The sequence below is a fragment of the Macaca nemestrina genome, chromosome 19 (assembly GCF_043159975.1).
Source record: "Macaca nemestrina isolate mMacNem1 chromosome 19, mMacNem.hap1, whole genome shotgun sequence".
Classification (NCBI taxonomy): Eukaryota; Metazoa; Chordata; class Mammalia; order Primates; family Cercopithecidae; genus Macaca; species Macaca nemestrina.
The window spans coordinates 65,683,544-65,707,675 of record NC_092143.1 but is presented as its reverse complement, the minus strand read 5'-3'; the positions used below and the strand labels follow the sequence as shown (position 1 = coordinate 65,707,675).

Genomic DNA, 24,132 nt, shown 5'->3' with positions numbered 1-24,132 from the left:
GGTGTTAGGACCCATGAGGCAAGAGTCAGGATAGATTGGATAGATGGGCTAGTCTTGCTTGGGCTATGTAACTTTGAGAGTTCCACTCATGGCTGTAGGGTCAACCACCTTTTTGTGGGGATCCCAGAGCTGGATGTCTTTCCTCTCTGTCAACCCTTGGCTCAGCCCAGAAGTACAGGAAAAGTGGAAGCTGGTTCCAGGCAAACCAACGCTCTCAACTCCAAAGAGTCTGGAGTTGTTAGAGAGCCCTTTCCCAGAAAACCTGACACTGAGTCTTTAGTCCTGTGGCCACGCTAGTCACTTTTAACTGGCCAACAGGTGCCCAGTGTTTAGCCCTCGAATTCTAAGGAAAAATGGGAAGAATAGCAAGCAAAAGGTGTCTGATGGTACTCACAACATGGCGATATCCTGAATGAGTCCCCAAGATGTGTCCAGAGTTGGTTCCTTCTAGCGGGTTCATGGTCTCGCTGACTTCAAGAATGAAGCTGTAGACCTTCGCGGTGAGTGTTACAGCTTAAAGATGGCACAGATCCATAGAGTGAGCGGTAGCAAGGTTTATTGTGAAGAGTGAAAGAACAAAGCTTCTACAGTGTGGAAGGGGACCTGAGCGGGTTGCCGCTGCTGGGTGGGGTGGCCAACTTTTATTCCCTCATTGGCCCCTCCTATGTTCCATTTCTGCTGTATCAGAGTGCCCTTTTTTTCAATCTTCCCTGCAATTGGCTACTTATAGGATCCTGCTGATTGGTGCATTTTGCAGAGTGCTGATTGGTGCATTTTACAGAACGCTGATTGGTGCATTTTACAACCCTCTTGCTAGCTACAGAGCACTGATATGTGCATTTTTGCAGAGCACTGATTGGTGCATTTTACTGTCCTCCTGTAAGACAGAAAAGTTCTCCAAATCCGCACTTGACCCAGGAAGTCCAGATGGCTTCACCTCTCATTAGTACCTATAACTGCTTCATTTTTTCAACTGCATAGTAGTCCACTGTATTGACATAATATTGTTTTTTGTCCACTTGCCTATTTGCAGGCATTGATACTATTTGAACTACTTTCTGCTGTTACAAATGATGCTGTGATAAACGTCTTTTGCATGTATATTTTTGTGCAGTTTGGAAACGTGGATTTTTATAGGATAAATTGCTAGAAGTGGAATTGTTGGTTCAAATGGAAATATTTCAATAGGCATTGCTCAATTCTGCTCTCCAAATACTGTTTAAATATGTAATCAACAGTATTAATACTTAATTTTAGAAAACTACCCATGGAATCTAAGAAGTCATTTTTCAGACATTAATTAATGGTAAGAGTTTATGAGCGTTGTTATTGAGGGGGAAGGTAGGATTTGAATGTAGAGATATGTAGGCTGGATGATATTACCAGTGTAAGGATTTGTTACTTACTGAATGACTATGGTTAAGAAGGCTTTTGTTACCTTGAAGTAAACTAGGTATATAATACATAGTTGCCTAGAAGGTTCAGTCCAAGACCACAGAATAAGGCCTAGATGGTATGCCAATCAAGTTTGTAGATAATAATGGGCTTGGAGGGTTGGCTTTTTGTGGAATGTAATAGAGTATAGCAACATAGGAGAGAACATTGGTCCTGGATTTTGAATCCCAGCTCTACCACTTGATAGCTTTGTAATCTTGGGCAAGTTATTAATCTCATTGTTTTTGTGTTTTTATTTATTTATTTATTTATTTATTTATTTATTTATTTATTTTTAGATGGAGTCTCACTCTGTCGCCTAGGCTGGAGCACAGTGGTGCGATCTCGGCTCACTGCAACCTCCGCCTCCTGGGTTCAAGCGATTCTCCCTGCCTCAGCCTCCCGAGTAGCTGGGACAACAGGCACACCACACCTGGCTAATTTTTTACTTTTAGTAGAGATGGGGTTTCACCATGTTGGCCACGCTGGTCTTGAACTCCTGACCTCAGTTGATCCACCCGCCTCAGCCTCCCAAAGTGCTGGGATTACAGGTGTGAGCCACCGCACCCAGCCTAATCTCATTCTTTTGTGTGTGTGTGTGTGTGTTTTGAGACAGAGTTTTGCTCTTGTTGCCCAGGTTGGAGTGCAATGGCGTGATTTCACCTCACTGCAACCCCACCCCCACCCCACCTGGGTTCAAGTGGTTCTCCTGCCTCAGCCTCCTGAGTAGCTGGGATTAAGGCATGTGCCACCATGCCCAGTTAATTTTATATTTTTAGTAGACATGGAGTTTCTCCATGTTGGTCAGGCTGGTCTTGAACTCCTCATCTTAGGTGATCCACCTGCCTTGGCCTCCCAAAGTGCTGGGATTAGAGGTGTGAGCCACCATGCCTGGCCTAATCTCATTCTTAATGTTAGCTATATTGTTTCTAAAATATGGTTAATACCTTCTTAAAAATATCATAAGTGTTAAATAAAATAAGTATACAGAGTCTGCATATCGCAGAACTCTGAGGAACACCATTTATGTGGAATACAATGTTGTACAGCAGAAATGTCATGAATATTTAAGGTACTTATACAGCATTTGGTGATAGGTACTCTGTGGTTGCTATTTAGCTAACATGTATGAGAATAACACCAAATTCTCAGCAGTCTAAAAGCACGGGTCTTTAAGTTACCTCAGTGCCTACCTATCCCTATTTTTTAAATTAAAATGATGATGCTTATTGTAGAAAATTTGGAAAACAGAAAAATTACACAAAAATATTACCCTCCCCCCAAAGTTTTGAGTGTATTTTAAAACTCTTTAAAAAAAAAAAAAAGACAGGGCTGGGCATGGTGACTCACACCTTGTAATCCCAGCACTTTGGGAGGCCGAGGCAGGCAGATCACTTGTGGTCAGGAGTTCAAGACCAGCCTCGCCAACATAGCAAAATCTTGTCTCTACTGAAAGTACAAAAACAAGCCAGGCATTGTGGGGCATACCTCTAATCCCAGGTACTCAGGAGACTGAGGCACGAGAATCACTTGAGCCCAGATGTATGCAGTGAGCCGAGAGTGTGCCTCTGCACTCCAGCCTGGGCAACAGAACAAGACTCTGTCTCAAAAAAAAAAAGAAAAAATTGAGACAGGGTCTTGCTCTGTCACCCAGACTGGAGTGCATTAGTACAATTAGGGCTTACTTCAGCCTGACTTCCCTAGCACAAGCAATTCTCCAATGTCACCCACCTGAGTAACTGGGACTACAGATGTGCCTCACTATGCCCAGCTAATTTTTTTTTTTTTTTGGTACATTTGGGATCTCACTGTTTCTCAGGCTGGCCTTGAACTCCTGGGCTCAGGCGACCTTCCTGTGTTGGCCTCCTAAAGTGCTGGGATTACAGGCGTGAACCACTGCACCTGGCCCCTAATCTCTTTAAATGTCATCTTTATTGAGGTAAAATTTTTGTTAAAAAAGAGAAACCTAGGCTGGGCGTGGTGGCTCACGCCTGTAATCCCAGCACTTTGGGAGGCCGAGGTGGGTGTATCATGAGGTCAGGAGATCAAGACCATCCTGGCCAACATGCTGAAACACCGTCTCTACTAAAAATACAAAAATTAGCTGGGCATGGTGGCGCATGCCTGTAATCACAGCTACTCTGGAGGCTGAGGCAGGAGGATTGCTTGAACCAGGGAGTTGGAGGTTGCAGTGAGCCGAGATTGCGCAACTGCATTCCAACCTGGTGACAGAGCAAGACTCCGTATCAAAAAGAAAAAAAGAGGAACCTGGCTTGGCAGGTTGGCTCATGCCTGTAATCCCAGTGAGGAAAGAGAGAAACCCTCTCATATTGTTTTATATTGTTTTATACTCAGTACCTGTTTTAAGAAAAAACAATGAAGTAAAACCAAAGACAGGCAGCCCGGCGCCAGGCCTGGAACCAGGCCTAGGTCTGCCTGGCCTAATCCTAGTAGTTAAAAATCAATTTATGACTTAGAAACCGATGTTCCTGACATTGTATAGAAGAACATTGTAAAACTCCCGGCCCTGTTCTGTTTCTTTCTGACTACCAGTGCATGAAACCCCTGTCACGTATCCCCTAGACTGCTCAGTCAATCACAGTCCTTTCATATGAAATCTTTAGTGTTGTGAGCCCTTAAAAGGGACAGAAATTGTGTACTCGGGGAGCTCAGATTTTAAGGCAATAGCTTGCTGATGATCCCAATTGAATAAAGCCCTTCCTTCTACAACTCGGTGTCAGAGAGGTTTTGCCTACGGCTCGTCCAGCTGCACCAGCACTTTGGAAGGCCAGGGCAGGTGGATTACTTGAGGTCAGGAGTTCGAGACCAGCCAGGCCAACATGGCAAAACCTGGCCTCTACTAAAAATACACAAAAGTTAGCCAGGTATTGTGGTGCATGCCTGTAGTCTGAGCTACTTGGGAGGCTGAGGCATGAGAATCGCTTGAACCTGGCAGCAGAGGTTATAGTGATCCAAGATTGTGCCACTGCACTCCAGCCTGGGCAACAGAGCAAAACTTTCTCTCTCAAAAAAAAAAAAAGGAGCCCATTTACAGTGAAATGAGTGTTGAAACATTTAATAAAGGTGTAGCACCAATGAAATTAAGATATGGAACATTTAATTCCCAAAATATTTTTGTCTCTTTGGAAAAAAAAATGTGTGCACACTTTGTCTACTTTTACATACTTGGAATTCTGTGATATCACTTTTATATCCTGATATTCACTTATTATATGGTGATGACTTTCTATATTATGAACTCAGCACTTTAATTTTTTTTTTTTTTTGAGACAGAGTCTCATTCTTTCTTTCACCCAGGCTGGAGTGCAGTGGTGTGACCTCAGTTCACTACAACCTCCACCTCCTGGGTTCAGGCAATTCTCCTGCCCTAGCCTCCTGAGTAGCTGGGATTACAGGCGCATGCTACCACGCCTGGCTCATTTTTGTATTTTTAATAGAGATAGGGTTTCACCATGTTGGCCAGGCTGGTCTCAAACCCCTGGCCTTCTGTGATCTGCCTGCCTTGGCCTCCCAAAGTGCTGGAATTACAGGCATGAGCCACTGCAGCAGGCCAGTTATTTTGGTTGGTTTGTTTTTGAAACAGGGTCTCACTCTGTCCCGTAGGCTGGAGTGCAGTGGCTCGAACATGGCTCACTGCAGTCTCAAACTCCTGAGCTCAAGTGTTCCTTGTCTCAGCCTTCCAAGTAGCTGGGACCACAGGCAGGCACCACCAGGCTTGGCTAATTATAAAAATTTTGGGGCCGGGCGCTGTGGCTCACCCCTGTAATCCCAGCACTGTGGGAGGCTAAGGCAGGTGGAACATGAGGTCAGGAGATCGAGACCGTCCTAGCTAACACGATGAAACCCCGTCTCTACTAAAAATACAAAAAATTAGCCGGGCGTGATGGTGGGCGCCTGTAGTCCCAGCTACTTGGGAGGCTGAGGCAGGAGAATAGCGTGAACCTGGGAGGCGGAGCTTGCATTGAGCCGAGATCATGCCACTGCAGTCCAGCCTGGGTGACAGTGAGACTCCATCTCAAAATTTTTTGTTTTTTTTTTTGTAGAGATGGGGTTTCACCATTTTGCCCAGGCTGGTTTTGAACTCCTGAGCTAAAACGATCCACCCACCTCAGCCTCCCAAAGTGCTGAGATTACCAACATGATCAGTGCTAATTATATCCTGGATTCTATGCTAAGTGCCATAGATGCAATAGTAAATAGGGTAGATATTCTGTGGGTTTAGTTTTTGTCTAACAAACTTGTTTTTGTAAAATAATACATACATATAAAGAAACCCAACAAATACGGAAAGTAAAAAGAAGAAAGTAAAAATCACCTGAAATCCAGCAACCTACCCTTAAAAAATGAAATTGAATAGAAATAAATAGCTCAATTTTGGCAAATCAGCTGTGTAAATGGAGGATAGGGGAGATATACCATAACTAATAGCATGACCTGGGATATAAACTTCTTCATTGCTTTAATTTTTTCTTTTATTTATTCACTTCAGGAAATGAGGGAAATTTAAGTGACGTCAAGCTCTTAGTAAGGAAAACTGTGACGTGAAAAATGGAAGAAATTTGGCCTGTAGTGCCTGAGGAAGGAGACAACTTAGCATATGTTAGCCACATCTAAGTGTTTCTAGTCCTATGGAAATGAGAGTGGGCTTATTTTGTGTGGATATTAATGGGAGGCACGTTTGGTTCCATATTGAGGAAGGACTTATATTCCTGGTCTGCTTGTGAAAGAGTGACACAAACAAATCTCCATTTTCCTAATCCTGGACTATTTGAAAAGAGGCTAAAAGCTGACTAGTGAGGCATTTTGTATATGTATTAATTTGTAATAGATAGATTTGTAAGGATCTGCTATTTTTTCAGGGGCAGTATTTACAAATGCTGTGAATGTGGAGACATCAGAGAACCTCCATTCAGATCAGCTTGCCACCAAGAAATTGGCATTTTGGGATGTTGGGATGTAGCAGTTCACTGGGCTGAAGGGTTGAGTATCTAAATCATGTACCAAGTAGAGAGTGGACACTGGACCACGTTACACTTTAATAGTTTGATATTTATAGAGGAAAGGTGCTATGTAATCTAATATATGATTACACACTGTCAACATGCCTGTAGAATAAACAGGCAATTTTTTTATGATTGGAAAAAGTGAGTCTCAGATATTTATCAGGATTGGATTCAAAGAGACTTAGTCACTGGTCTTCAGAGAAGAAACTAACATTCAGTTTCCCTTTGTTTTTAAGTGCTCTCTATTATATTGTTGCTTCTCATTGGAATTGGGCCTTTGAGATAAATAATTGGTTAAGGTTGCAAAAGGAGTGTTTTGCATCTTGAAAACACTTTGGTCTGAAGATGAGCTGGTTATTTTATTCTCAGCATTGTCTGTCTACAGCTATTCTAATATTGCCTCCTAGTGATGTTTTCAGTACTTAGTTGAAGAAAAGTTTGAATTGTGGACCTCTTGGCATTAATAGCTACCTGCTAAAAAAGTCAAAAATCCTCTCACATATATTGTCTCATTTGGTTCCTTTAACAATCCAGTGAGGTAGGTCTGAGGTTTACCCATTCATGAACATGGATATCTTTTCATTTATTTAGATCTTCTGTTATTACTTTTAACATACATTTTTCAATGTGTTTTTCACATGTTGAAAGTAATTAAAGTATGAAGACATTTCGTAGTTTTCATAGTGTTAGTTTTGTGCTTTGTTAAATTTATCTTTAAAGTATATTTATTCTTTTTGATGCTATTGTGAATAGAATCATTTTCTTAATTTCATTTATGGTTATTCATTGCAAGTGTATAAAAATACAGTTGATTATTGAATATTGATCTTGTATCCTGCTACCATGCTAAATTGATTAATTCTAATAGTTTTTTAGAGGGTTCATTAGGATTTTCTATATATAGTAGTTCCTCTTCCCTTATCTAATGGTCTCATTTACCCATGGTAACTGCCTCCAAAAATATTGAAAATCCCAGAAATAAACAATTTGTTTTAAATTGTGTGCTCTTCTGAGTATTGTGATGAAATCTGTCTCCATCCTGCTGCATCCTGCCTGAAATGTGAATCATCCCGTTGTCCAGTGTATTGATGCTCTGTATACTTACCTGCCTGTTAGTTACTTATGAGCCCTCTTGACTGTTACAGTACACAGTATTATAGTGTTTGTGTTCAGGTAACCCTATTTTAATTAATAAGAGCCCCATAGCTTACAAGAGTGGTGATGCTGGTGGCATATTTTTAAATTCTATTTTACAATTGTTTATCCTATTTTATTATTAGTGTTGCAAATATGTTACTGTGTGTAATTTATAAATTAAATTTTATCATAGGTATGTATATATAGAAAAAACATAATATGTAGGGTTCCATATTGTCTGAGGTTTTAGGCATCCACTGAGATTGTGGAATCTTATGAGATCATGCCATCTGTAAATAGTTTTACTCCTTCCCTTCTGCTTTGAATGCCTTTTATTTCATTTTCTTGCCTGGTTCCCCTTGGTGGAACGCTGAGTATAATGTTGAACAAAAATAGTGATTGTGCGCGTCCTTGTCTTATCCTTCATCTTAGATATCCTTGTCTTATTCCTGATGTTAGGGAGAAATTCAGACTTTCACAATAAGTATGATGTTATCTGTGGGTTTTCTGTAAATCCATTTATCAGGTTGAGGAAATTTCTGTTTCTCTTTTTTTGGGGGTCTTTTTATCTGAAAGAAAGTCATGTTGAATTTTGTCAAATGCTTGTTCTGCATCTGTTGAGATGATCATGTGATTTTTGTCTTTCATTCTATCGATAGGTGTTTTATAGTAGTTAATGTTTGGATACTAAACCACCCTTGCATTCTTGAAATAATTATCACTTGGTCATGGCATATAATGCATATAAAATATTGCTGGATTCATTTTGCTAGTACTTGGTCGAGAATTTTTGTATCTATATCCATAAGGGATGGCCTGTGGTTTTCTTATGATGTCCTTGTCTGTTTTTGGTATCATTAATACTGACCTTATGGAATGAGTTGAGACATGTTCCCCACTTTTTTATTTTTTGGAAAACTTTGTGAAGGATTAACATTAAATTTTCTTTTAAATGTTTGGTAGAATTGACCAGTAAAGTCATCTGGACCTGGGCTTTTCTTGCAGATACTCTTTTGATTCGATATCTTCATTCATTAGAGGCCTATTCAGGTTGTCTGTTTTTCTCTTGAGTCAGTTTCAGTAGTTTATGTGTTTCTAGGAATTTGTTTCGTCTAAATTGTCTAATTTATTAGTTTATAATTGTTTATAGTCTTCCGTTATAATCCTTATTTGTATAATAATACTTATGCCCCCCTCCTGATTTTATTTTGTTAATTTATTTTTTTGAGATGGAGTTGCGCTCTGTTGCCCAGGCTGTAGTGCAGTGGCATGATCTTAGCTCACTACAACCTCTGCCTCCTGGGTTCAAGTGATTTTTCTGCCTCAGCCTCCTGAGTAGCTGGGACTACAGGCATGTGCCACCATGCCCGGCTAATTTTTTTGTATTTTTAGTAGAGATGGGGTTTCATCGTGTTGGCCAGGCTGGTCTTGAGCTCCTGACCTCAAATGGTCTGCCTGCGTTGGCCTCCCAAAGCGCTGGGATTACAGACCTGAGCCACCATGCCTGGCCTCACACCTGATTTGAATAGTTTGAGTCTTTTTGTTATTCTTAGTCATTCTAGATAAAGGTTTGTCAGTTTTGTTTATTTTTTTCCCCAAGGAACCATCTTTTGGTTTTGTTGATTTTTCTCAGTTGTTTTTCTGTTCTGTATTTACCCCTGCTCTTAATCTTTATTATTTCTTTTCTTCTGCTTGCTTTCGTTTTTATTTTGCTCTTCGTTTACCAGTGTCTTAAGGGGAAAGGTTGTTAGTGATTTGAGATATTTCTTCCTTTTTAAGACAGGCATTTATTAGCTGTACATTTTTCTCTAAATAGTGCTTTAGTTACGTCACATAGATTTTGGTATGTTGTATCTTCATTTTCATTCATCTCAAAGTATTTTCTAGTTTCCTTTGTGATTTTCTCATTGACCCATTGGTTACTTGGAAATGTGTTTATTATGCACGTATTTGTGAGCTACCCCACTTTTTTTTTTCTGTCACTGTTTTCTAATTTCATTCCATTGTAGGTGGAGACCATACATTGTATTAGGTTGGTGCGAAAGTAATTGTGTTTTTTTGCCATTACTTTCAGTGGCAAACTGTGATTACTTTTGCATCAACCTAATATAATTTCAATCTTTAAAAGTTTATTGGGGTTTGATTTGTGTCCTAGTATATGGTCTGTCTTGGAGAATGTTTTGCATACACTTAAGAATGCTATTTTTGTTAGGTGAAGCACTCCATAGATGTGAGTTAGGTTTAGTTGGTTTGTAGTTTTTTCAAGTGTTTGATTTCCTTGCTGCTTTTCTGTTTAGTTCTATTCTTCATTGAAAGTGGGCATTGCAGTGTCCAAGCAATTGTTGAATTATTTTTCCTTTTATCACTTTTTGCTTCATATATTTTAGGCTCTGTGTGTGATGTATATGTGCTTAAAATGTTACACCGTGTTGATCTGTTAGCCCCAGCATTACAAAATGCCCTTCTTTATCTTTTGTTTAAAGTCTATTTTGATATTAGTATGGCCACTACAGCTTTCTTGTGGTTGCTATTTGTATGATGTCTTTTATTTTCAACTCTTTTATATCTTTGAGTCTAATGTATGTCTCTTGTAGGCAGCATATAGCTGAATTTTGTTTTTTGTCCCACCCAACACTTTCTGCCTTTTGATTGGATTATTTTGTACATTCACATTTACATTTAATGTTACTATAGTTGGACTTAGGCCAGCCATTTACTTTTGTTTCCTATATGTTTCTTTTACTTTTTCCTCTATACTTTTCCGGCTTTCTTTTGTATTAAGCAAATATTCCCTAGGGTAACACTTATCCTTTGTAATTTTTTCAACATGTTTTTGTTTTTCTTAGAGGTTGCTTTAGGGCTTACAAGATGAATCTCATTGGAATCTCCTTCATGTATATATTAACTTATTTCAGTGAGACAAAGAAGCCCTCTCTTTAAGCTCATTTCCGGCTTTCCTCTGCATGTGTGTTTGTGAGTGTGTGTGTATGTAATTATTACTTTATACCTTGCATCTAGTTATATCACAAACCCAGCTATACTTTATTATAATGATTATGTTACATAATTTTATGTATTTTAAAGAAACTGAGGCAGGGTGCAGTGGCTCATGCCTGTAATCCCAGCACTTTGGGAGGCCGAGGCGGGCAGATCACGAGGTCAGGAGATCGAGACCATCCTGGCCAACATGGTGAAACCCCAACTCTACTAAAAATACAAAAATTAGCTGGGCCTGGTGGCGTGTGCCTGTAATCCCAGCTACTCAGAAGACTGAGGCAGGAGAATCACTTGAACCAGGGAGTTGGAGGTTGCAGTGAGCCGAGAAGACTGCACCACTGCACTCCAGCCTGGTGATGGAGCAAGACTTCATCTCAAAAAAAAAAACAAAAACAAAAAACAAAAAAGCTGAGGGAAGGAGAGAGCAAGGACATGTTTATATCATTTGTTACATTACCTTATTTGTCTTTTCTGGATTTTCTTCATTTGTTCCTTTGCTTCTGAGCTACCATCTGAAGTACCTTTCTTAGTACAATACAGCTTTTCTTCCACCTATTTCCTCTGTGCTTCTATTTGTAACAGTTTTACATTCCTATATGTTAAATTTCCAAAGATATAATTCTATACATATTGTTCTATACAATAGTTTTTTAAAACCAATTTTGAAAGGAGAAGTAATAATGCATTCATACTGCCAAATTACATAATTACCAGTGCTCTTTGTTTTTTCCACGTGAATTTGAATTACTGCCTTGGTCACTTGTTTTCAGCCTGAAGAACTTCATTTAGTGTTTTTTGTATGGACTGTCTGCTACTAATGAATCTTCTCAGTTAAAATTTTTTTTTTTTTAATTGTTTTGGAGACAGGGTCTTGCTCTCTCGCCTGTGCTGGAGTGCTGTGGTGTGATTATAGCTCACTGCAACCTTGAATTCTTGGGCTCGAGTGATCCACCTCAACCTCTCAAGTAGCTGGGATTACAGGTGTGCACCACCACACCGGGCTACCTTTTAAACTTTTTTATCTTTTTAATTTTAGAGATGGGGTCTTGCTTTGTTGTCCAGTCTGGTCTCAAACTCCTGGACTTAAGCAGTCCTTCTGCTTCAGCCTCCCAAAGTGCTGAGATTACAAGTGTAAGTCACTGTGCCAGCCTGTTTTTAAATTTTAAATGTCTTTGCCTTCCTTTTTTCTTTGTTTTTGAACATTTTTACTACTATGTGTCTTGGTGTGGCTCTCTTTGCACTTACCTTACTTGGGGTTTCTTGAGCTACTTTGATGTCTGTATTATTTTCCTTCAAATTTGGGAAGCTTTCAGCTGTTATTTCTTTGATTTTTTTTTTTTTTTTTTCCTGTTCCTTTCTCTCTCTCCTCTCTTTCTGGTACTCAAATTATGCCTATGTTGGTGTCTTTAATGGTGTTCCATGTTTTCTGAGAATCTGTTTATGTTTCATCATTCTTTTTGTTCTTTGGATTGCATAATTTCTATAGATTTATCTCCAAGTTTGCTGATCTTTCTTTTGCCAGTTCAGGTTTACTTTTGAATCTCTTGTGAATTTGTTACTGTAGTGACAGAGGTTCTGTTTTTTAAAAATAATATTTATCTCTAGTGATACTATAGATGTATTACACCTTCCTTTACTTCTTTAAGTATGGTTCCTTTTATTCATTTGAATATACTTATAATTGTTACTCTGACATTTATTAAATCTGACATCTAGTCTGCCTCACCGGTGGTTTTTGTTGCCTGCTTTTCCCTGTGTTTATGTCACACTTTTCTGTTTCTTTACATGTCATAGTTGTTAACGATAGTATAGCAACTCTTAATACTGGTCCCCACTCCATTGGGTGTGTTACTGTTTTTTGATTTTTTAAAAATGTCTATGTGGACTGTTTTAGTGAGGTCTCCTTTTGCTACAATCAGCAGCTGGTGATGTTGCTTTTTAGAGGGCACATCCTTGAACATGAGCACTGTCATCCTTAGCAGGACTCTCTGTCTCTTTGTCTCATGTCTCTGTTAAGCTGTCTGCTTATGCTGGTATCACATCTGGCTATTAGGATCCACTCATTGCCAGCTGATTGCCCTGTTGTTTTCAACAATGCCCTAGAGCCTAACTTGTTCCACAGTCTGATCCAATTAAATTTGGGCTCCTTTACAGAGGTAATTTTTTTAGGCCAGTGTTTGAGGTTTATTCTGACCCAAGGAGGACCCTTCTTAGTTGTTTCTTTGGTTTTCTTTGGTAAACTAGTAGACTTATGGTTTAGCTTGTATGTCTCATGAAGCTACAGCCTCCTCTTAATTGCTACTTTGTATTTGAGGGTGCCTTTAGCCTTGAACTTCTCCACTCTGTTTAACGTAAAGACATTTCATTTAGGGAGATATTGGGAGCAGAGGTCGGGACTGTGGCTTTCTTCTCTCTGAGTAATGTCCCTGCTCTAGGAATAGGGTACTGGGTGTGGGCAGTACTCAGGTCTTTTCTGCTCACCTCTCTCAACATGGAACCTCCACCTTATGAAAGAGCTGAGATGAGACACTTGAGTTCTAAGTGTTCCAGTGTGCTGTCCTTGAAGGACAGATTTCCTTTTATGAATGGGAATGGGTGAAAGAAGGGAGACTTGAACCTCTAGGATGCACCTGTCTCAAGTTTATCCTCTTCAGTATGTAGCTGGGATGGGGGTGAGGATTGGTAGATGAGAAATGCAACTGACCTGCTCCTCCCAGGAAGATACCATACATAGCCTTAGATTGGGAGGTTAGGAGAGAGGGAGCCCTGCCTGTGTTCTTGGCCACACTCCCTGGAATGGAATTTCTGTCATGTTGAGGTGAGAAGGGAAAGAGGGGAGTTGGTTGCAGCTCAAAGGCCACATACTCTTGTTATTCTTACTGAGTTTTAACAGATCTCCAATAACTGTAGTCATTTTCTGTATGCCTTAGGACAGTTTCCAAACGCTTTTTTTTTTGAGACAGAATCTCTCTGTGTCGCCCAGGCTGAAGTGCAGTGACACGATCTCGACTCACTGTAATCTCCGCCTCTCAGGTTCAAGTGATTCTCATGCTTCAACCTCCTGAGTAGTAGCTGGGATTACAGGTGCCTGCCACCACACTCGGCTGATTTTTGTCTTTTTCAGTAGAGACGGGGATTCACAATGTTTGCCAGGCTGGTCTCAAACTCCTGGCCTCAAGTGATCTGCCTGCCTTGGCCTCCCAAAGTGCTGGGATTACAAGTGTGAGCTACCATGCCTGGCCAGTTTCCAAAAACTTTGAATGGTTGTTTTATAAAAATAATTTTCACCAGTTACGCCTATTTTACTGGGGAACAGGGTTGTAGAGATCCTCTTGCCACCATTCTGAAAATGGAACTCCAGCTATGAATATTTTTGTTTGTGCCTCCTTTTTACACAAAAGACTTTTTAAAAAAGATTTTATTTATATTAAGACACAGTGTTGTGCTGTGTCACCTAGGCGGAAGCGCAGTGGCACCATCATAGCTTGCTGCATCCTTGAACTTTTGGGCTCAAGTGAGCCTCCTGCCTCAGTCTGTTGAGTAGCTGGGACTACAGGCACACACCCACTACATTTGGCTAATTAAAAAATTTTTTTTTTGTAGAGACAGGGTCTCACTTTGTTGCCCAGGGTAGTCTCAAGCCCCAGGTCTCAAGAGATCTTCCTGCCTTAGCCTGCCAAAGTGTTGGGATTACAGGCATGAGCCACCAAGCCTGGCCAAGAATTACTTTAGGTTAGAAATACTGAGTTACAGGATACGCAAATGGAAATAAATTTTGCACAGTCATGTAAAATTGAAGAAAGTAGTTAGTTGTACCAAATTGTACTGCCACCACCAAGATATTAGAATTCCTGTTGATACACTTTTTCTCTAACCCTTGGTATTGCCATTGGTCATCTTAATCTTTGCTCGTCTATGTAGATAGGAAGTGATATTTCAGTGTGGTCTTAATTTACCTTTCCCTGTCCTTGGCGTCTGTGTTTCTTTTGTGCATTTTGGATACTCATCCTTTGAATATATGTGAACCAAAATTTTACTTCATTACCTGATGGTGTCTTTTGCTGAGTAACAGTTTTTACTTTTAATATAGTTGAGTTTATCAAACTTTAAGAAATTCTTCCCTATCCCAATTTCAGAAAGTCCTTTCTCTCTCTCTCTCTCTCTCTCTCTCTCTCTCTCTCTCTCTCTCTCTCTCTCTCGACAGGTTCTTGCTCTGTGTCCCAGGCTGGAGTGTAGGCACGATCATAGCTCACTGCAGCCTCGAGCTCCTGGGCTCAAGCTGTCCTTCTGCCTCAGCGATTGTCCCAAGTAGCTGGGACTACAGGCATGCAGAAAGATAATTTTCTACGTTGTCTAAGAGTTTAAAAATCTTTACCTTTTACTTTTATATTCTTAATGCACCTGGTTTTTGTGAATATGTGTGAAATAGGCATCTGAAAGGTCAACCTAAAAGCAAGAAGCTGAGGCAAAATTAATATAGTGAGTTTGTTTGGGCCAGCGTTGAGTACAGCTTCCCAGGACACACAAATTGTCTTGGGGAGTGCCTTTGTAACAAACAGGTTTTTAAAAGCAAAAAAGGGGATAAAGAGTGGGTTGATTAAAACGTTACTTGTCAGCCAGGTGTGGTGGCTCACACCTGGAATCCAGCACTTTGGGAGGCTGAGGTGGGAGGATCACTTGAGGTCAGGAGTTTGAGACCAGCCTGGCCAACATAGCAAAACCCCATCTCTACTAAAAATATAAAAAAATTAGCCGGGCATGGTTATGCATGCCTGTAATCCCAGCTACTTGGCAGGGTGAGTCAGGAGAATCTCTTGAACCCGGGAGGCAGAGGTTGCAGTGAGCCCAGTGAGCCACCTAGGCGACATAGCGAGACTCTTCTCAAAAAAAAAAAAAAGAGTTACTTGTCAGGAATCCTCATTGGTTTGCAGAAATAACATTGATTGGTTATACCTTGTTGAACTATAGAGTGTGGTTTATGTTATCTGGCATGTGGCGTTGTTAGGTTACTTTAAAGTTACTTGTGGCTACAACAAGCAGTTTCAAGAGAGGATTGATTACATAGCAAAGGGGAGTAAGACCTAATTGCTGTCTCATTTTAATGCCTCTCTGGGGGAGATAATTTTAAAGGGCTCACATTTATATATATTTTTCTTTCTCAAATTTTATCTTTTCCATATAGACCAGCTAATTGACCAGCCCCACTTACTGAATAGTCTCTCCTTTCCTCATGAATCTACAGAACCTTTTAGGAAAATGTGATATGACATATCTGCATGAGTTGATTTGGGGGTTCTCTATTCTATTCCAGTGGTCAGCTTATTCAGTCTTATGCCGTTAACCCCACCATCTTAATTACTGTAGCTTTATAGATAGTTTTGATGTCATGAAGGAAAAGTGTTTTGCTTTCTTCAGGAACATCTCATTGTATTCATAGATTTTACATTTTTAAATAGCTTGGAGTAAAAACATTTGTTCATTTTTGTATATAAGTAGCAGACATGAAATTCACTATGTACTGAAGACATCATTTTAAAGTGTTGAAAGAAATGGGAGAAGAAAATATGTGATGGTTATGCTGTATTTATTGGCTCAGAGGTCACTTTTTTTCCTTTTTTAAATATAGGAACCGTGTTGATTAAAAGTAACAGTGGTCAGTTGATGTTGGTATCTCCTCAGCAAGCTGTAACAAGAGCCGAGACGACAAGTAACATAACCTCAAGGCCAGCAGTACCAGCGAATCCTCAAACAGTCAAAATCTGTACAGTGCCGGTAATATACCGTAAATATTTTTCATCTTTCTTTCTCAGCTGTAATTTTCATATAAATGTTGTGTATATGTTTGCTAGTAAACAATAATGTAAGACATGATTCTGCTTAGCTTTTTAAGTCAGCTTCCCTTGAGTATGTCAATTTAATAAAGATTTTTGGTTTTGTCCTCTGATAATTGCCAAAATAGTAAATTCAGTCTTCATATTCAGATTTTATGTCCTCAAAGGAATGTTCAGAGGGTTCTTTCCATCTTTTTTTTTTTTTTTTTTTTGAGACGGAGTCTCGCTCTGTCACCCAGGCTGGAGTGCAGTGGCCGGATCTCAGCTCACTGCAAGCTCCGCCTCCCGGGTTTACGCCATTCTCCTGCCTCAGCCTCCCGAGTAGCTGGGACTACAGGCGCCCGCCACCTCGCCCGGCTAGTTTTTTGTATTTTTTAGTAGAGACGGGGTTTCACCGTGTTATCCAGGACGGTCTCGATCTCCGGACTTCGTGATCCGCCCGTCTCGGCCTCCCTAAGTGCTGGGATTACAGGCTTGAGCCACCGCGCCCGGCCTTTCCATCTTTTTTGAGACAGGGTCTCACTCTGTCTCCCAGGCTGGAGTATAGTTGCGTGAACATGGCTCAATTGGTTCACTGCAGCCTCAAGCTCCCGAGCTCAGGTAATGCCTCAGGCTCCCATGTAGCTGGGACCACAACTGCATACCACCATGCCCGCCTAATTTTACTTTTTGCAGAGACAGTGTGTCACTTTGTTGCTCAGGCTGGTCTTGAACTCTTGGGCTCGTGACAATCCTCTTGCCTTGGCCTCCCAAAGTGCTGGGATTACAGATGTGAGCCACCGCACCTGGCCTATTTGCATCTTAAATGGAAAGAATATAATAGTTCTGCCTCCCGAGTAGCTGGGATTACAGGTGCCTGCCACCACGCCCAACTAATTTTTGTGTTTCCAGTAGAGACACGGTTTTGCCATGCTAGCCAGGCTGGTTTTGAACTCCTGACCTCAGGTGATCTGCCTTCCTCAGCCTCAAAGTGCTGGGATTACAGGTGTAAGCCACTGTGCTTACCCTGTTCTGCTTTAATTTTAATTTTTGATAAAATAGTAATTTTTTTTTTTTGAGACAGAGTTTCGCTCTTGTTAGCCAGGTTGGAGTGCAATGTCACGATCTCGGCTCACTGCAGCCTCCGCCTCCAAGGTTCAAGTGATTCTCCTGCCTCAGCCTCCTGAGTAGCTGGGATTATAGGCATGTACCACCACACCTGGCTAATTTTGTATTTTTCGTAGAGATGGGGTTTCTCCATGTTGGTCAGGCTGGTCTCGAACTCCTGGCCTCAGGTGATCTGCCCACCTTGGCCTCCCAAAGTGCTGGGATTACAGGTGTGAGTCACCGTACCTGGCCTATAGTATTCATTTTTATTTGTATCTTATAGAAATTATCTTTAAGAAGTACAGATATCTGCTGCATTTCATTAACTTGGCATTGTTAGAACCACTTATTTTACATTCATGGTGATCTTTGTAGATAACTGAAGCTTATCGTGTTTGATAGAGTTAAAAACATTTTTATGGAGCCGGGCGCGGTGGCTCATACCTGTAATCCCAGCACTTTGGGAGGCCGAGGTGGATGGATCACGGGATCAGGAGATTGAGACCATCCTGGCTAACACGGTGAAACCCTGTCTCTACTAAAAATACAAAATATTTACCCTGGCATGGTGGTGGGCGCCTGTAATCCCAGCTACTCGGGAGGCTGAGGCAGGAGAATGGCGTGAACCCAGGAAGCAGAGCTTGCAGTGAGCCGAGATCACACCACTCTACCTCAACCTGGGTGACAGAGAGAGACTCTGTCTCCAAAAAAAAAAATATATATATATATATATATATTATTTTTTTTAAATGGGTATTTTACTTAAATAAAAAATGCTGAATGTAGTTTAGCATTTTATTGATGACTCAGGCTCATTGTAATGACAGATTGCATTGTTTTTTGTTGTAATAATCATTCTCTGCCAGTTTTTTTCATTTTTGTGCCCTACTAATTTGATTCTAGGTCCTGAAACAGTCATTTTCTCTGTTACCATATCTGTCAATAATAGCTACTCCTTCCCTTTGTATTTTGGTTTAACGACTGTGGGTTGAGAATAGAGGTTAGCAGGTTTTTGTTTATAATTAAATATTACATAAGAATCTATATTTTTTCTGTATGAACCAGAGTCAAGATTAATATTTTAATGTTGAATACTGTAATATTTATTTAGTTTGAAATTTCAGATAAATGGGTTATTTATTGAATCAGTTGCCACCTTAGAAATATGAAATGAGTGTCATCTGGGCAGCTGATCAGTTCAGTTAGGTTTGTAGTACAGAATGTGCATAAAACACATAAGGTTATAATGCCAGTCATAACAAATACATTTGCTGTCATAAAGTGTTCTAATGTTCACTATAGTACTAATTTTAAATTACTAACACTAATGACTTTGTGTTATCTTGCTCCCCTCCACCGCCAAGAACTCTAGCTCACAATTAATCAAGAAAGTGGCAGTGACACCTGTTAAAAAATTGGCACAAATAGGAACTACTGTGGTAACCACTGTTCCGAAGCCTTCCTCAGTACAAGTAAGTTGTACTGGCCATTCGTGCACTGGTTATTCTCTTAACTTTAAAAAAAAAAATCATTTAGTTATTTCCTGTTAGATATATAAGTTACTATGTGACATTGAAGATAGCAATTCAGTGATATATGATGGCACTTATCAAACTGGGAACTGTTGGAGGTATGGGAAACAAGATAAACATGGTGTATATTCTTGGAATACCAGTTTTACTTAAGTGTATTAAATTAATACAAATCTGCCTAATAGCCATGTGTTGCAGTATCTGGAAGCAGGTGCTGAGATGAAATTTGGGATATATAGGGATAAATACCCATGGAAGGAAAGGAGAGTAGGTAAGAGTTTGAACTAGATGCAGGCCCAATAAAGCCTTAGCCAACCTAGTGGAGAACTTTGGAGCATATATGGCCTGTCAGCATTGTCCCACTATGGGCTAACATGTTTGGCTGGGTTTAATTCCTACTCTCTGTTCAGTCATTGCATGTGGACTTCCCTGGGAAAGTTACCTTTGGGCAAGGTGATCCCCTGCAGCTGAGGGAAGCCTGAGGGAACTGATAAATGGAGGCTGTCTAATATCATTCCTAGCAGCTAGTTAGGACAGTACATATCACTCCTTGTCGTGGTTCGTCACAGGTTACTCCTTGCATCACTTGGATCTGTTTCTTCATACATGTTGGAGATCAGCTGTTCTGGGATTCTCATGGTTTTCTTCTTTGGGGAAACAAAGAGGAGGTTAATACGATGAGTCCCTACTGCTGCAGCTGGTTTCTGGTGGCACCTGATACTAATTATTACTCTCTTCCACTCTCCCTTCCTAGATTCTGTTCACCCTCAACTACCAGCTATACTGGTCTTCATTAACTTAAGTGATAACGTGACCAGACCCTCATCCCTGAGGGATCTGTGGTCTTAATAACCATCTTCATTTGAGGTCAGGGTTGCTACATTTGTCTATTTATCATTACAATTGGGCAAGGAAATATAAGGAGGTGAATAAGATTAAGTGAATCTTCTGAATCACATGGATTCACCACACATACTTCTTTTTGCCTCCATTGTGTAATAGTGACCCTACCTCCTCCAGATGATGGGAGTCAATTACTCTTCCGAAGATAATTACTCTTCTCTTTCCTGCTGGATCATGGTTATAAGGAACCAGAGTGCAGCCATAGTGTCTATTTTATTTTATTTTATTTTATTTATTTTTGAGGACAGAGTCTTGCTGTATCTCCCAGGCTGTAGCACAGTGGTGCGATCTTGGCTCACGACAACCCCTACCCCCTGGGTTCCAGTGATTCTCCTGCCTCAGCCTCCCAAGTAGCTGGGATTATAGGCATGTGCCACCACGCCCAGCCGATTTTTTATATTTTTAGTAGGGACGGGGTTTCACCATGTTGGTCAGACTGATCTTGAACTCCTGACCAAGTAATCCATCTACCTCAGCCTCCCAACGTCCTGGGATTACAGGCATGAGCCACCACACCCAACTCTTAGTGTCTGTTTTTAGTGTCTGTAGGAACTCTTGCTTTGTCCTCTGGTGGAAGTGTTTGCTTCCTGTGGGCAGAAATGGGAAACAAAATGTCCTCCGGTGAGTCTTTGTTGTGAGTGATGATAAGTGGGGCCATTCATGCTACTTCTCCTTAATTCCTTGATCTATGGGTTTGTCCTATTGGGGACATAGTACCATATGGAAATTTTTGATTCAATTAGTATGCTGAGTCTTGGAGGATGGAATCCCTTATTCATAGAGTATTGCCTCTATGTTTGTACTTCACCTGTACCTCTTGCAGGCTGTTCTAAAATTTTACTAGACTCCTGGTTTCTGAGTCAAGATACGTGATAAAACCAGTGGATCCAATAGTCCTGGGACTATGCATCTTCTTGGAGCATGCTATGTGGAATCCCATGCTAGCGGATCAGACCCTCTTTTGGTGTTACAAACTTTAACCATACTGCTCACATTGTTTTCTTCTAACAGAGATGATGAGCAGTGAATCTGATTTTAAACATAGTATTTTTCTACTAATACCATTTGTTGACACTTAACATGCTTGACACTTTTTTAGGTGCCTTACATTCATCATCTCGTTTCATCCTTGTGACTACACTATAAGAAAGTGTTATCTCCATTTTATATGAAGATGAAGAAGCTTGCCTGATTTCTGCTAGTATGTGGCAGAGTGAGGATTTGAGGCTTTATCTGACTCTGGAAACTGTTCTTAATGACCTATGTACTGATTATCTCAAAACCTACTGTATTTTTTTTCCTTAGGATAAATTCTAAGGAGATTATTGAGCCAAATAATATAAATTTAGGCCTATTGATAGCTATTATATTGTTTTATGAAGAAGTTAACCACTTTAGACTATCAGTACTTCGAGTATATCAGTTTTTCATTGGATATAGTTCTTAAAGATTCAGTACATAAATAACACCACAGGTTAAAAAAATATATTGCAGAGATAAAACATACTTAGCAACATGATCTTAGATACTTAAGATTGCCATTTGTACATTATGGCTCTTCAGGACACAGAGAGCAAATTATGTTGTGCTGGGATAACTGAAGGAACTGCACTACACTACTTCTTCAGGGCCCTTTTGGGAGCCAGTTTAGTGGTAAAGTGTGTTTCTTGGATATTACTTCTTAGAGTGTATCAGGGATTCTCCACATCCATGGACTTTAATCTGTCCCCTGCCAGCTACAGCCACAATTCTATTTCTGTGCTCTCTAAATATTCGTTGAAGTCTTAATAGTTCTAGAACGTGAATGCTTGTGTTCATTTACTTAGTAATCATAGTCAGTGAACACTAATTATATTTGTAGTTTTTAAAAAAATTACTTTATTTAAAAAAATAGAGATGAGGTCTTGCTCTGTTGCCCAGGCTGTTCTTGAACTACTGGGGCTCAGGCAAATCCTCCTGCCTCTGCCTTGCAAAATGCTGGGATTATAAGGATCAGCCATTGCACCCAGCCTATATTAGTAGTTTTTATAAAAGAGACAAACTGGAGTCTGTGAATTCAGATGAGGGGGAAAATCTTTACTAAGCTTTAACTAAAACTTAGAATTTCTTTCAGCTATGAATGTAGGCTTCAAACTATGGAACCATGCAGTATTACATTGTGTTAGTACATACCTGTGACTTTGTCACAATAGAAATAATTGAAATTTGTGTGTTTCCTCATGTCCGTAGGTATCTTAAAATGCTCATGCTAATCTGTCATTGATGTTTTTGTGTGAAGCATTTATTTTTCCTAATTTAGGTTGATGCATATTTTAAGTTGGGCTACTCCTTAGTGGTAGCCTAGAGCAGTGGAAATTAGTAAAGAATGAAGTTAATGATACCTGTCCACTTTAAGGGATAAGCCTCTCAGTTTTAGGCATGGAAATAAGGAGCTAGAACTTAAAAATGAGAGAAGATACAACTCCTTGTACTTGATTGTCAGACTGTAAAGGCAAATGTGTGTGTTAAGAAATTTTGGAAGTGTTTTCCTATTAGGCTTAGTCTAATAAATATAACACAAGGACTAGTTAGAAATCTTGTGTTCACTTTTATGTTGTATTTGATGAAGATGTAGTTTGGCTCATTGTTAGGTTGGAATCTAATGTGCAAATGAGTAGTATTTCTAATTAAATATGAACATACCTAAAGTGATTGCTCTTTCAGACAGGTACAGAAAATGACCCTCCTTAAAATGCTATTTCATCTTCTCAATTTCCATACAACTCATTTTATTGGCTCTGTGTAGAATTGATTTTCACACGTTTATTTCACATATACTTCAGTCCGTTTTCCTCCTGTCCTCAAAACATGCCTAGTCAGTCAGTGCAGCTTTGCAAAGCATTGAAGTTACTATTGGCTGGTCTATTGAGTCAAAGGCAGAGTTGTGATTGATTTTAAGACACTTTGGGCTGGGCACGGTGGGTCACACCTGTAATCCCAGCACTTTGGGAGGCCTAGACGGGTGGATCACCTGAGATCAGGAGTTCGAGACCAGCTTGGCCATCATGGTGAAAGCCTGTCTCTACTAAGAATTCAAAAATGAGCCGGGTGTAGTGGTGGGCGCCTGTAATCCCAGCTATTGAGGAGGCTGAGGCAGGAGAATCGTTTGAACCAGGGAGTTGGAGATTACAGTGAACCGAGATCGCACCACTGCACTTCAGCCTGGGTGACAGAGCAACACTGCGTCTCAAACAAAACAAAACAAAACAAAACAAAAACACTTCGAAGGATGAGGGGAAATGGAATTTATTAGGCAAAAAGGAAAAAAAAAAAACTCAGCGAAGCCAGAGGGGTTCCCGTTAACAGGCCCCCATCTCACAAATTGAATCTCGGGGTCACCACACAGTAACAGGAGAGGCCAGGCTCCTCCCCCTTGCAAAGGGTGTGATCTTCCCGAGGCTCCACCCCTCCTCCCAGTGGGCAGACGTGTGGGCGATTCTTCTGGGACCTTCACCGTGTCTACCGGGTTGCGTCTATCAAGATCATCAGGCATTAGATTCTCACGAGGAGAGTGCAGCTTAAATCGCCTGCATGCGCAGTTCATCAGGCGCTGCGGATCTGACAGGAGGCAAAGCTCAGGCAATAAGGCTCACTTGCCTCTGTGTGTCCCCGTTCTTAACAGGCCACAGACCCATACCTGCCCGCGGCACGGGGGTTGGGGATCGCTGTGGTGAGATACAAGTAGTAGCTATACTAGAAAGTGTTATGAAGGACCGATTTTTTTTTTTTACCGGAGACAGGATAAAAAGAATTCCATAAATGTCCGCTCTTCTTACAAATGATAGGACGTTTTTCCTAAACTCACATTTCAGTTGGACTTTAGCTTGCTTCCTGAGGGAGGGGGACAGTACGCCCCCATGGAACCTCTCCCATCAGTCCTCAGAGGTGATCATAACCACCAGCTAAAATTCCAGATTACACTTTCTTAATTATGGAGAGAGTTAATGACTGATTATAAGACAGACTAAAGAAAGAGGCTTATTTACGGTACAGAAAACTAAAAATGTATTAGAAAATCTCTGCAAGAATTTAGAAGACACTGCGTGGTCGTTGTCTCTGGAGAGCAGGATATGAAAAGGAGGGCGACTTCCTTTTGAATGTTGCCTTTGAGGCTCTATCTATATTTAACAAAATTGTATTAAGGTGTAA

General features: G+C 40.4%; 1 protein-coding gene across 2 annotated transcripts in view; it reads left to right on the top strand.

Moving 5' to 3' along the window:
* The window catches only part of LOC105465340 (TATA-box binding protein associated factor 4b), a 166,435-nt gene that overhangs the window by 18,466 nt on the left and 123,837 nt on the right, over positions 1–24,132 (top strand). Inside the window, exons 2-3 of one of the 2 annotated variants that reach the window (XM_011713758.3) lie at positions 16,219–16,364; positions 18,874–18,981. In XM_011713758.3, the coding sequence (XP_011712060.2) occupies positions 16,219–16,364; positions 18,874–18,981 (254 nt within the window). The remainder of the gene's footprint in view (positions 1–16,218; positions 16,365–18,873; positions 18,982–24,132) is intronic. The other variant, XM_011713762.3, reaches the window with a different exon arrangement.